The 14,487-nt window shown below is 34.4% G+C and overlaps 1 protein-coding gene across 7 annotated transcripts in view; it reads right to left on the reverse strand.

Annotated features, from left to right (window-relative positions):
- Nucleotides 1-13,881, reverse strand: part of LOC145265584 (netrin receptor UNC5B-a-like) — a 573,104-nt gene extending 559,223 nt beyond the window's left edge. For all 7 annotated transcript variants that reach the window (XM_080121591.1, XM_080121590.1, XM_080121593.1 and 4 more), the window contains exon 1: nt 13,175-13,881. In XM_080121591.1, the coding sequence (XP_079977717.1) occupies nt 13,175-13,238 (64 nt within the window). In that variant the 5' untranslated portion in view covers nt 13,239-13,881. The remainder of the gene's footprint in view (nt 1-13,174) is intronic.
- Nucleotides 13,882-14,487: the final 606 nt, after the last annotated feature.

Below are 14,487 nucleotides of genomic sequence, written 5' to 3' on the forward strand. Positions count from 1 at the left end.
CTAATTTGTGTATTCGTTTTTTTTTTTTATGCGGACTGGACTGCTATCCTCATCTTCATAGTAGTTGTTTCATCACGCTTCGGCCAACTAATCATCTGGCCTGCTTTGAGTAGGATTGAACCTGCCATCTTCAGATAATGCTCACCTAAAACCGTAGAGAGTCGACTCATTTATTCACTGCACCATAGGCTCTGAAGACCAGAGGCTGAGTTGGCCGAAATGTGATGAAACACCAACTATAAAGATGAAGATAACAGTCGGCAAAAAAAAAAAAAAAAAAAAAAATGTATACACAAATAATAAGGCCTCATCGGTAATTTTTTTACGACGTGTCCCAGCGTATTATAAACGCCCCAAACTCCCCATGGTAAAAACGGCTTTCGGAATAAACACCCCCCCAACCTCGAAAGCCATTCTTAACACGGGGGTATTGAGGAGGTGTTTATTCCGATAGCCGTTCTTAACATGGGGTGGTTGAGGGTGTTTATACTACACTGGGGCAGGTCGTAAAAAAAAATATTGCCTCATCTCAAACGATAAAACAAAGTAAAACTACTTTAAAAAGGGAGATTGTAGGTAAAAAAAAATAATTTATTAACTATGCTAATATTTATTTATTGTAGAGTTGATATTTTTTTTACTCTTATTTTCGTATGCGGGTTCACTGCAAATTCTCCAATAACCACTACGCCCAGATTTGAAAGCTGCTCTAGACAAACATTCGGACAATATGGATGCAAATATCTCCCACTTATCTTTTTATAATGCTTGTTGCACTTTGCTAGTTGTTGCCAAGAAATTTGGTTGAGCCTTGATTACGCCCAGAGGCGTGCTGCGCCGCGGCTGCGCCATTTCGTTTTTATAGAGCTCTTGTCTGAGCGATATATTGATACTTATGCAAAATACAGACCGTGTTGAAATGATCACGTTATTTAGAAAGCCATTCTTAGCATGGGAAACGGGGCTTTGTTAACTTTGTATTTTCACATAACTTAAACGATGCCATAAAAGTTGAATGTAACTTAAAAATTCTATCTTAAAAAACAAATCGTATAAAAACTTATTTTCTAGAAATATTTCACTTGATTTTCGAGTTTTGAGCAATTATTGATACCCAAAACTGGCTGTAAGTGCACTGCAGCGCCAATTTCCCAACCAATGCTCTTTAAAAGGCATCGTTCCTTAAAGTGCAATCATTTGGATTTTTCGGCATTGGTTTTCTGAGAATATTCTCCAGACATTAAAAAAAAAAATTCTTCTTCGTGGGGTCTTTTAGCACTTGTTACAATTGAGATAATGGTTTTTTAGGTTCCAGTTTCTCTTCAAAACACGAACACGAGGTTTTGGTACTTTCTCATCTTGATTCAGTCTGATCTGTTTCTGGCCATTAAGAAACACCCACTAAAGTTGCCACTGTTTCGGCTTTTTTTTTAAATATATTTTTCACTAGCATTAGTGATTTTTGCCAATTTCGATACAATTCCCGAGTCTGTACTAATTCCCGATTCCGATTTTTTATAAATCTCTAAATATTAAAGTTGCTATATTTGCCAATTACCGTAAAAAAAAAAAAAAAAAAAAAAAAAACCGTTAAATGTGCCGATATTTTCTCAAACGTAAAAATACACTTGTGGGGTATAGTCTAAACATTTTAGTTTTACTGATAGTTTGAAAATCAATAAATATTTATTATTTTAACTTTACTACAAGCAGTTGTAAAAAAAAAAAAATAAATAAATCTAAAAAAAACATTCTTTAAATAAAGAATCGTTTTTGGCATCAGGAATTAGGCACAAAATTTTCCGATACCCTAAAAAGTTCCGATTTCTTCGAATTCCGATTAATTGTCCCAGTAGCCCAGCACCAGCACTAATTAGCATTTTGACGGAACATTCTTTCATATATCAGACAATCGACGCCTCACAAGATCTTAAGCTCCGATTATAAAAAAAATTAAGGAACAATGATCTTATGGGGTCTTTAAGTTCTAAGCGAGATAACCAGACTTAATATAACGTGAGGAGTAGAAAATGAATCTTCGGTTCCTTCTGGCAGCATTGGGAACTTTCACTTCTCTTATTGTGTTCTTTAGTCCTCACATGCCATGAGCCATGTTTCTGACAAGGGGAGAAAAATGCTGTTTTCTGGGTGATAATCTATCCATATGACACTGACCGTTGGCTAGTTTTTGATCTGGAAATAATATTTTAGCTCCTTACATCAAGTGGCTTCATTGCTTGTCTGGAGCGATTTCCGTTAAAATTGATGTTTCTCTTTGTCTGCCTGGTCGTTCCAATTTTTCTCAGATTCTACCAGTTCGATCTAATTGAAAGATTGTTACGAATCTTTGCTATGATAAGGTACAACGAAAAAAGTATTATAAGATCTGTTAGATGCACAGTAAGGGATTAATAGGGAGTAGTATTTTATGCCAGAATGAGCAGAAATTTAACCATTTTCAGTCATCAATTTGGAATACAGCGTTCATTATTATTCAACGGGCTATAACTTTTGCCGGTTTTTAGCTGCTAAAATGTCTAGTGTGTGGATTATATATATATATATATATATATATATATATATATATATATCAGAGAGAGAGGTGGATAAAAGATAAACAATTGCGAAATTACAAATCAGTTTCAAAAGGAGAAACAAATAATCAGAGTAAATGTACAATCGTTTCAAAAACGATATCCCTTTATTTTTTTTTTTAAATATTGACAAAATATTTTCCGATACCGTCTCCTCATCAGCACAAAAAGGGGGAGGGGAAAGGGGAAGACACCAAAATTAAACTAACGTATTGAAGCGAGTATGGCGGTTGAACCTCTGTAGACAATCGGTCCCATAGTGGTTACTTTAGTTTCTGTGAGTAGATTTTTGAATGTATAATAATCAAAGACTAGAAAATGTCCGATATGAAGACCTTGTCATAGAGATGTCAACTCTAAACATGGGGCATTTTTCAAAATCTATATATAAAAGTGAACGTGTCTGTGTGTGTGTCTGTGTGTGTAGATTTCTCCTACGCAATAACTTTGTCAATTTTAAGTCTACGGACTCGAAATTTGATATACAGTGTACTGAGGTTTGGGAAAATCTTTGTGGTCAGTTTTCGGCCAGATATTTGGCGATTAAGGGGTCAAGGTTCAACGATTTGACCTTTGAGAACTATACCAAACTCCTCCGACAATTTTGGGTCTAAACATTTGAAATTTTAGATATGGGTTCCTTGGACACGGATCTAACTTAATAACTTGATTTGAGCCCAAAACAATAAATGTTAAGGGGTCATAACAGGGGTTAAAGTTTAAAAAATTGACCGTTTTTTTTTGCTCAACATACACCTCAACACCTGGGCAACACCGGGCTGAAATGCTAGCATTTAACAAAACAAAACAAAAAAGTGATGACAAAAAACAAAATATACAACAAATAAATGTTACAAAAGGCAAGCTAATTTACTACGTGGATAAGGTTTTGTAATTTATTATGGTACCGTGCTAAAATAACGTTATTCTTTCGAAAGCCATTCTTAACATGGGGAGGGTGTTTTATAACTATTCTGTATTTTCACTTAATTTAATAAAAAGATACCGTAAAACTTGAAATTTAACTTGAAAATATTATTGAAAAAATAACACGGTTACATAAATGCATAAGCACTGATATTTTCAAATGTTTTACTTTTAAACAAAAGTAGTGCCAAGTCGGTTGATTGGGCTCTTGTGCAGTTCTAAGAGGCCCACCCTCCCAGGCTTGTCTTCTCTCTTTGAGAGGGGGGTTAGTTTTATGGCTAACCTCCTGAGGGAATGCCGACGGGTCTGTCCAGGCATTTTTTGCGGGTCAGAGTGCCCCCTCTCCTTGGGGGCGGTATCGGACATTTCGATCACACTTTCCGACCCTTGCCTCACATTTCTGGAAATAAATACTACCAAAATGAAAAGAGTTTAGATCATTCTTGCAATGATCCTTTCACTGTTGAGGAATGATGCTAGTCCTATGCAGTTCTAGGTTTACCTTTCCAGGCATTACCTTCTCTCTTTTAGAACAGGTTAGTTTATTGCTAATCGCCGGTTACCCAGGCATTTTTCGCGAGTCAAGAGTATTTCTCCTCAGGGCAGGAGGGGGGGCACTGACTTTTAAATTCTATTTTCCGACCCTTGTGTCACATTTTAGTACGAGTGCACTTCTTGATCAGTGCTGCAATAATAACATTTAGAAAGCCATTTTTAATATGGGGAGGGGAGGGTGTTTTGTACCTATTCTGTACTTTACCCTTACAATTTAATAAAAAACATATCGTAAAACTTTAATTAAACTTGAAAATATTTTAAAAAATGGCGCGGATCAATAACTGCACTAGCATCCACATTTCTCGCGGTGGGAAAGAAATAAATATCCAAGATAATGACGCCCATCTTGGGACGAGTAAATCTACTAGTATTAATAGTCAGAAAAAATATTACTAAGCATTTTATCGCCTTGATTATGCGTCAAGTGCGTTAAATATTTGAAACCTTTGAAATTAATCCGTCATCGCCAGTTAGTCTTTGGTCGACACCGATCAACGAACGGACCAGAACTGTCGGTGGCTGAATTAACAGAATTGATAGCCGATCCTCGGTTTGCAAGATCGAAGGGATCCCATTTTACATACAGCATTTGTTATTAGGGCCGTGACAACAGCATATTCTTTTGACTCTTGAGTATATATCCGACAGTTAATCAACCGAGAACCACATAAAAACATAGATATGAACGGATATATACTCAAGAGTCAAAACAATGAAAAGAATATTCTGTTGTTACAGCCCTAGTTATTATCCAAAAACGGCCACCCATCTAAGTACTGACCATGCTCAACGTTGCTTAACTTCGGTGATCTTACGGGAATCCATGCGTCATTTTGGTTAAGAGTTAAATTTACCAAACGTACGAAGGCGCTTCTTCACTGAAGACTGAAGCGCCGCTTCTTCGCTTCAGTCTTCGCAGACAGTCTGAAAAATGTAGATACGTCCAATATTCATATAATTTATACCGCTTTCATCGGTATATTACGCTTCTTTCTTTTTAGCATTCCAATCAACAGGAAATGTTCCTCGGACTACTCCCGGATGTAGGGAGACCTGACGTTGCCCGGGATTGACCAATGTTTCACACTCCACTGCTTTTATTGTCATCGAAATCGATAAACTCGCCCAATTTTCAATCAAATCGATTGATTGCCTGCTCTAGTTGGGGACCCATGTAGTGACCTAATCCACTGTAAAGAACCTGCTAATTTCGTAAAATTATTTTTTTTATATATATATAACGGCTTGAATTAAACTTTAAAATGCAAAAGTCAATATTGTTCAGTCCTCCTGCTCTAAACAGAAACATTTATTTCGAACGCGGACTTGTCATATCAAAAAACCGTACTGTTGATGACTTTTCTACTTGTACGCTGATAATGGCTTGGATTTAAGCTCAAAATGAATAAGTCAGGTATCATAGTTCAATTGTGTTTTAAGCCGAGACACCCATTTCGAACGCACCCGTCATAAAAACATACTGTTGATTTTATCTGCCCAGCCTTTCTGCTTGTACGGTAATGAAGCTTCTCGGATGTACTTGTGATGTTAGGCTGTATAAGGTGTTGACTTTGGTCAAAATCGTCTGATCCTTCTTTCATCGGATTTTTTTCGATTATCGATACTTATCAAAGACATTCCGATACAAAACCTATCTAAGAACACTGTCAAGTACATAAAATACATTCGTGTGAAATTTCATAAAAATCGGACCTGTTTTGGAGTCCATAAAGAAAAAAAAATTAAAGTTCCTTTTATATAATGTATAGACTTTTTCGAGTTTCTCGTTTTTAACGGGCAAAAGTTATTGCCCGGTTACTTAGAATGAGTGCATGCTAAACTTCTAGATATTGTAAGGACTAATCTCTCTTATACTGTGTATCGAACTGATACCATAATACTTAATTCGCTGCACATTATAACATAGGTATGTGCAAATTTTCAGCCGGATCGACTCAATAGTTTCAGAGAAAAAAACAACAACAAAAAAAAAAAAAAAACGGAACGGACAGACAAAGAAACATAATGTAGATGATAGATTAATCGGAATCGGGAATTAAAAATCAGAACTTTTGGGTTATTAGAATCGGTGCTGGAAAAATGTGCCAACTTTGCGATACCAAAAACGATAAAAAAATATTTTTGTTGTTTTTGTTTAATTATTTTCGGACTATTATTCTCATCTTTTATAGTTGTTTAACGACGTTTCGGCCAACTATTCCTCTGGCCTTCGTCAGGTTGTAACCGCGACGGGATAGGAATGCTGAATCTTCAACTCTATCTTCAGTAATTACTGCCTTCCATAGTTGTCTCACTACGTTTTGGCCAACTAATCCTCTGACGAAAGCTAAAGGAATTGTTCGCCGACACGTCGTGAAACAACAACTATAAAAGATAAGGTTTGTATTACTATACGCAGAGATTAGTTGTCAAAAAAAAAAAAAAAAAAAAAAACAAATATAAAAATAAATATTATCAAAGGTAAGATAAGTTACTTTTCTACCTAACTGGATAATTTTTTAGTGTTTTTACTTAATGTAAAGTGTTTATTCGACTCGAAAAATATATTTACCGATGTATTTGAAAAATACAAATGGCGGTGGATTTTGTGTTGAATACGCAAGTTTGAGAAAATGAGTTAAAACTAAAAAAACTGTACAAAATACTGTTAAAAACCTACCGAATATCTATCAGCCTATATTACGGTAACATATATTGAGTAGGTTTTTAGCAGTATTTTTGTCTAGTTTTTTTAGTTTTAACTCATTTTCTCAAATTTACGTATTCAACACAGAGTCCGTCGCTCTTTGCATTTTTCAAATACATCGGTAAACACTATGTTTCTCGAACCGAATAAACATGTTACATTAAATAAAAAAACATTGCAACATTATCCAGTTAGGTAGAAAGGTAACTTATCTTCCCTTTGATAACATTTATTTGTTATATATTTGTTTCTTTGACAACTTTTGCGAATCTATGTGTGTTGTAATACAAACCAAAAATTTTATAGCGAAATATTTAGAGATTTGAAAGAAATTGAAAATTTAAATCGGAATCGGTAATGGTATCGGGAAAATTCTTGTTTGGAATCCTCCCATTAATAATTCGTCGTTTAATAGTTTTTAATTCCCTTCATTACCGTGCCAATTGTTTAGTGGTCCTGAGGTAAAGTAGCTTCGTGATTGGGTTCGAATCTCATGACTGGTAGCAACTGTCACCCTCTACACTGATGATTGCGTAAGTAAGCGCTAGTGTTTGTAGATATAAAGAATAATTATTGCTTAATTATAATTACATACACACATATTTAATATTTATTTCAACAGTGCTCAATACGCGTTTTCTTAACTATTCTATACTTTCACCTAACAATTTAACAATAAAAAAATACCTTTAAAATTGAACCTTAATTGAAAATGTTCTAAAATAATGAAATAAAATAAATAGCACAGTTCGTAAACTTCACAAGTACCTCTTTATTATATTCATATTTCGTCTGTAAAAAAAAAATGATTAAAACAGAATTAAGTTGTCCAGAACTACTATTCGAAACCCGCACCCGAAATATAAACCTGACAAGTTGTAACGAGGGAGGAGGGGGTCTATTTGAAAGAATTTAGTTTGGCTTTTTCTTGGACGCGTTCAAAAATTCACGTTTTCCTTTTAGACTATCGGATGAAACCATAGAATTCAGCTTCTGCCATTAAAATTTCAAGCCAGAAATTCCGATTCAGCAGTTCAAAATGATCCATAAGTAGGGCTATGACAACATCATATTCTTTTCATTGTTTTTACTCTCGAGTATATATCCGATACAGACAATTAACCGAGGATTACAGTACACCACTCTACATAAAATAAGATATCCATGGATGTATTCCTGAGAATCAAAACAAAGAAAAGAATATACTGCTGCTGTAGTCCTATGCATAAGTATCAGATTCCGTATTATTACAAAGTCAGTTCTCTATTGATTATTATATTGTACCCAATATAGAATAGTGATTTAAAAACAAAAAACAAAACAAAACCAAAAAAAAAACAACAACAAAAAAACATGACTTGAGTACTATCAGCCAGAATCGAAACCAAAACATTTAGCTTTGCAACCTTAGTCGTTAGTTACCGTTTGAGTTATCGACAAATGGATAAGAAGAGATCGTTAAAAATCATCCGACTTTAACGTAATATATAATTTGGCTTGGATTGTCTGATGAGATCGGTAGGATAATTTTATTGCCCTGTCGATTGAAACAACTTGTAATGCTTTAAGCAAAATCCCCGAGGTTGAAATTAATAACAACATTTAGCTCTACTTACGTATTGAGCACTTTTCCTTTTTAACCAAATATACCTCCTAATATATATATATATATATATATATATATATATCCGAATGGTTCGGGTCCTTGCTAATGACTTCTGTTGCCAGGGTTCGAATCTCTCGACTGGCGTTAACCGTGACAACCTGCACTGATGATTCCCGAAAGGATGAAACACTAGTGTCTGTAGATATTTAATAATTATTATAGTAAATAATAATGACAATATTATATATATATATATATATATATATATATATATATATGCGTATGTGTACAAGAGCATTAAATTGACTTGCGCCTGTCAAGTACCATTTTTTTTCTTTTCAATTTTTACTTAGCAGTTAAAATCAAATCAAATCTGTTCCACGGGTCCAAATCTAATATAAAAAAGCTATATGTCTGTCTGTCCCCATATTTTCCAACTATCTCTACCGAAACTAAAAGTTGTAGAGCGGCTGGATTTTTATGGACTGTTCTTTTATGGGTCTTTAACGGGCTAAAATAGTTTTGAAAGAGTCCAAATTGAAAAAACAAATCTTTATACATTTGGTATATTCATCTTAGTTTATTTTTAATCAGTTCGTACGCTTGTAACGTTGCAGAGCAGTGATAACGCCACCGCTTAAATATGATATTTCAATTTGTCCAGATTTCGTTACTTCTACACTTTATCGCCGAAACTGGAGACGCCATTTTATTTCGCGCACCTGCTGTTAAAATCCAAGGGGGAAATCAGTATTTTAAACTATAACTGAAGCATGAAATAAATAACAAAACAATTAAACTGGAGAACGATTGCTTCCGGAAAGAATAAATTAACCTAAAATTAAATGAAAACTTTCTCGTTTTCATTAATTAATTCGAAACATTTCCAATGAAACAATTATGGATGTTCTCTTTCACTTTCTTTACTTTTGGTACTCCTGCAGAGAGTGCTCCGATCCGTGCTGAAATAATAACGTTATTATTTCAAAAGCCATTCTTAACATGGGGAGGGTGTTTTGTACATATTCTGTACTTTATCCTTACAATTGAATAAAAAAACAAAAAAAACAAACATAAGAAAACTTTAATTAAACGTGGAAATACGATTTAAAAAAATAGCGCGGATCAGTGATCACTCTCTGCAATAGTATTTTACTTTTTTTCATAGTTTTCTCCCTCTGATTCTAATCGACAGGTGCTCGAAATAAAATGGCGTCTCCAGTTTCGGCGATAAAGTGTAGAAGCACCATATTATCTTATAGTCGTGATTTCGAAAGTAAAAAAATGTATTTGGGTGCCATTAGCCAGAATCAAAATCGAAAGCAAAACTTTCAAAGCTTGGTTTTTACTAAAAATCAAGGCGCCTTTTTTTAAGTTTTCGGCACTTGTGCAGTTTAACATACACAAGCAAATTAATTCAACGCAAGAGTTAACGAAGCGCCCTCCCAGATACGAATGTTAAGGGGGAGTACTAGTGCAGAAGAGAGTGATCCGGACGTAAATAATAACGCTATTATTTAAAAAGCCGTTCTTAACATGGGGAGGGGAGCGTGTTTTGTACCTATTCTATACTTCAACCTTACAATTGAATAAAAAAATATAATAAAACTTTAATTAAACTTGGAAATACGATTTAAAAAATAGCGCGGATCACCCTCTGCACTAGCACTAGAAGGGGTGTTTCTTTGGAATTTCAAAACTGCAGAAGTGGCAAATTTTCTTTAAAAGATGAAGGTTAGTGCTGATCACGACGTTTCAAACCGGCCAATATTGAAAGACAATGGTTTATTAAAATGCTAGGAATCAAACAAACAAGACAAAAATAAAATTCAATTTCTATTCGAATAGTGGAAGAGTTTTATATAGAGAAAAAGCAGTCAAACGTTAAATTTTCAATATATTTTAAGATTGAATCGATTTTTTTTTCTTGTGTTTAGAAAAAAATCAATTAAGGAAATGAAACCTTGAACGTGGAGAATTACTCGATTTTCTTTCTTGGAGAAGTCTCAGAAAAAACGAAAAGCAAAGCAAAAAAAAAAAAAAAAAAAAAAAAAAAAAACCCAATGCCACAGTTACAAGCGAATTGAAAATGGTTAGGAGAAAGGAGGGTATATTTAACGGTCGGAAAGCCGTTTCTTGCGAGTTGCGAAGGTACTACCACAACAAGTCGTCAGAAATGAGCTCAAAACGAATTCAATGATAAAATAACGCGACCGAAAAAAAAAAAAAAAAAAAAGAGAGTTTTCGGGCATCTTGCATTATAGACACCAAAACGTGGTCAAAAATAAATGTACCTATAAACTTGCCTTCTCACGATGGCAGAGTTAGAAATAAGGTCGGTTTTTAATGTGGGGAATATCCAGATTCCAGCTCCCCTCAAAGTGGCGCTCTGTATAGGAGCTATTTTTGCTATTTTAAAGAAAATATCTAGAAGGATTTCTCCTCTAATGATCAAGGACAGAAAAGGCAAAGTGTAGTATCAGATACTACACTAAATGTTACCAAAAGCCAAGATAAGTTACTCTTCTACCTACCTGGATAAGTTATTTTGTACGTTTTTCCGGTTCAGAAGAATTCGTGGAGCTTATGTACTTATATTACCGTGCTATTTTTTTTAAATCGTATTTTCAAGTTAAATTCGAGCTCTACAGTACAAAAACGCGCGTGCTTGCGCGTACAACAATGTCCAGCACTTATAACAATCAGATTGCTTCATATCCGGAAAACTACTTGTTTCCGGAAAAATTTAAATGCGATATTCGTTTTCAGCATACCCAAAAACCTATAAAAGTCATTTTAAAAGGTGAGAAATGTAGTAAATATTTTGAGCACTGTTGAAATAAATACTTGGTGCCCACCTAGTATAAACGTTAATAATGGTCAGAAAGTAATTAATTATTCGTCAATTTAATCATTTTCGAATGGCGAAGTTTACGACGAGTTATAAACACCGATCACGCACTCTTATACAAAAAGATGGCCTCTCAGAGACCACGAGAAATTCGAATGTGATAACTTGATCCCCGAAACTACTTTCAGCGGACCTGTACGAGAGTCGCCACCCACTAAAAATGTGTTTTACACTAAAATAAAAATAAAATAAAAAAATTTTTCCGATAATTATCATAGATTAGACTTAATGGTGAAAATGCGCTGGGGGACCACCCGAAGACTTACCTTTAAAAAGTTGATTACGTCCGTCCCCGTAATAAGAAAATGCCTTTCGGAATAAACACCCGTAACCTCCCCATGTTAAGAACTGCTTTCGGAGTCAACACAACCAGTATACATTGACATTTTTCCGGTGGTCCCTCGACTTAAGTATCATATTAGCGGAAAAAAAAATTTGCAAATAAATTTAATGAATTTTAAGGGGGTTCACTTTCGTTATAACGTTCTACTTCATTGCTACCTGACTTACTGTCCATTTAGGGTCTAACGAGAAAGTGAACCCCCTTCTTAAAATCAATAAAACTTTTTATATTTTTCATTTTTTTTCTTTTGCTAATTTGATTTAGTCTGTAATCATTGAAAAAAAAAAAAAAAAAAAAGCGAAACACATTTTTAGGGAGTGGGCACTTTCGTACAGGTCCGTTCTATATTCTAGTTAGAACTAAAGTGCATATACGTCAGCAGATTCCGTATTGATTTGCTTCTCCGCGAGATAGTTAGCTACAAGGTCTTTTTTTAATGTGGGGAAAGTCTCAGTTCACAACTAAGGACACTAGATCGAAAGAAAAAAAAATTGCCTCAGTCGAAAAGGATTTCTTTTTCGTTGATGGCGTGGGGTAGGGGAGCATAAAAAGATGAAGTGTAGTATTCTCACAGATACTACATGTTGATCTTATCAAAAGGCAAAAGAATGTTACGTCAGAATAATCAACGTGTTTTTTTGTACGTCTTTATTCACTCCAAAGTGCAAAATAGTTAACAAAGCTTCCCTCCCTATGTTAAAAATGGGTTTCTAAATATTAACGTTATAATTTAGAGACCTATTTTGATACGGAAATGGGGGTTTGTTAACTATTTTTTAATCCTTTAACTACCACCATGATTAGAGCCATGATTCGAAACCCACACTAAAGATGTGGCGACTGAATTGTTAAGCACTTGCTACCTGGTGACGTTACCATTTTTATATGCATGTATATCATTTTTTTTATTCCTTCGCTAAAACTTATGCTCAATATATATTAAATACCAGTATGGATCTTGCGAAATAATATACAAACAAATATGCTATTGTTGAAAATGACTACTACCAATACCAGGAACCACGCGACAGAAAACGACTTGTCTCTGCAAAATTTAAATGAGATTTTCTCATTCAGCATAGTCGAAAACCTATAAACGTCGCCATTTTAAAGAAAATTGTCAAAGTGGACTTTAAATAATAATAATAAAAAAAACTTATTTTTTTAAATTTAGATTTCTGCTTATAGCCAAAAAGATAATGTCTTTTTCGTTTATTTTGTTTCTTTTTAGGTAGCGTCACTATTGTAATAAAGAACGACACGTGATCCGTATTCCGCATAAGTGCCCGGATTTCTTCGTTGACGGACGACAGAAAAGATGAAGTGTAGTATTAGAACATATACTACATTTTGATCTTACCTCCAAAAGGCAATGGAAAATTACGTCAGAAGAATTAACGGTTTTTTGTGTTTTGTTTCTTTTGTAGCGACACTATGCTAATAAAGAACGGCACTATACAAAAGCAACAACAAAAAGTCTAAAAAAATTTAGAATAGAAAAGAAGCACATATACATATATATATTTACCTTGCAAAACAAGAAATATCCATAGCGAGTCGAGCAGACAGGTAATACCCCAGACGTAAGCCATCCAGACCGATGCATATATTTATTTTAATATAGAGGTATATATCCTTAGTTTGCGTAAAGATATACCAGGAGGAGACTCCGCGGCAGAAATCGTATCACATTCACGGATGCAGAAAGTGTGCGCACGTAGGTTTATGTGTGTGTGTGTATGTGTTCTGTACTGTATGCGTGTTGATCTTCGCAAAGATGTTGCGAACATTAATCTTTTTTATTTAAAAAAAAAAAAAAGAAATTTGTTTCACATCATTTCGAATATCGGACGAGTGTCCCCATCTTTGTTGTTGTTCTTGTTGTTGTTAGTGGATCAAAGAGTCGAAACAACGTTTTAGCCGCTGGTGTTCCTTTTGGTGAGGGGGTAGTAGACTTTGTTTTGCGAAATGAAGTCGACAGGTGATTTAAAAAAAAAATTTTTTTTTTTTTTTAATTGGAAAAGATTAAAGATTTTCCACGCGGGTTAGCGTTTCTCCGAGTCTAGTTGTTGATACGAGAAATAATAAAAAAATAATAATAAATAAAAATAAAATATAAATAGGCAATTAATTAAACAAAGATATGCACGTGCGTGTACTTTTTGTGTTAAAACTGCTGATGAAGGAGGACTGGGTACAAGTAGTTTTTGAACAGCGAAAAGGTACGCACTGTACGTCAATATATATATATATATATATATCTTATGTATATGTGCTTGATTAGCAATTTCGGTAAATGTTATCCAGATAAAAAAAAAAAAGCGCAAATCGATTTTTTTTCTTTACTAAAAACCAATAATCGACGCAGTTTTATATCGACGATAAATACAAGCCTGGCGATCGCTTAATAAAATAACGCAGATTATACCAAAATAAAGAATTAATGTCCAGAATTGCAGACTTTTTTTTTTTTTTTTTTTTAAAGATCACAAGATGTACGTCAGTTCCAGAGTAGATCAAAATCCAAATAATCTAATAAAAGACGAGCTACCGTTTTATTCGCTGCTTTCCGTCAAACGTTGAAGAAGAAAAAAAAAAAATACTTGTTAATATTTTCGGTGCCGTAGCAACGGTCTTGGAGTTGGAGAACTTGCTGATCCGATGTATCCCGTATTTTTTCTTTTTCTTTTCTTTTGCTCTCTTTTTCTTTTAATAGATAGGAAGCAAAGACCTTCTTTGTATAGGACACAAAGTGTATGGATACGGTGAGCTGTTAGTGTCACGCAGTCACGCACTGTTGTTCAAGCAGGAATAATCGCTGAGGTTTCGTTTTGTAATGTA

This window comes from Euprymna scolopes, chromosome 40 (genome assembly GCF_053919585.1).
Source record: "Euprymna scolopes isolate OS-2025 chromosome 40, ASM5391958v1, whole genome shotgun sequence".
NCBI classification, from domain to species: Eukaryota; Metazoa; Mollusca; class Cephalopoda; order Sepiida; family Sepiolidae; genus Euprymna; species Euprymna scolopes.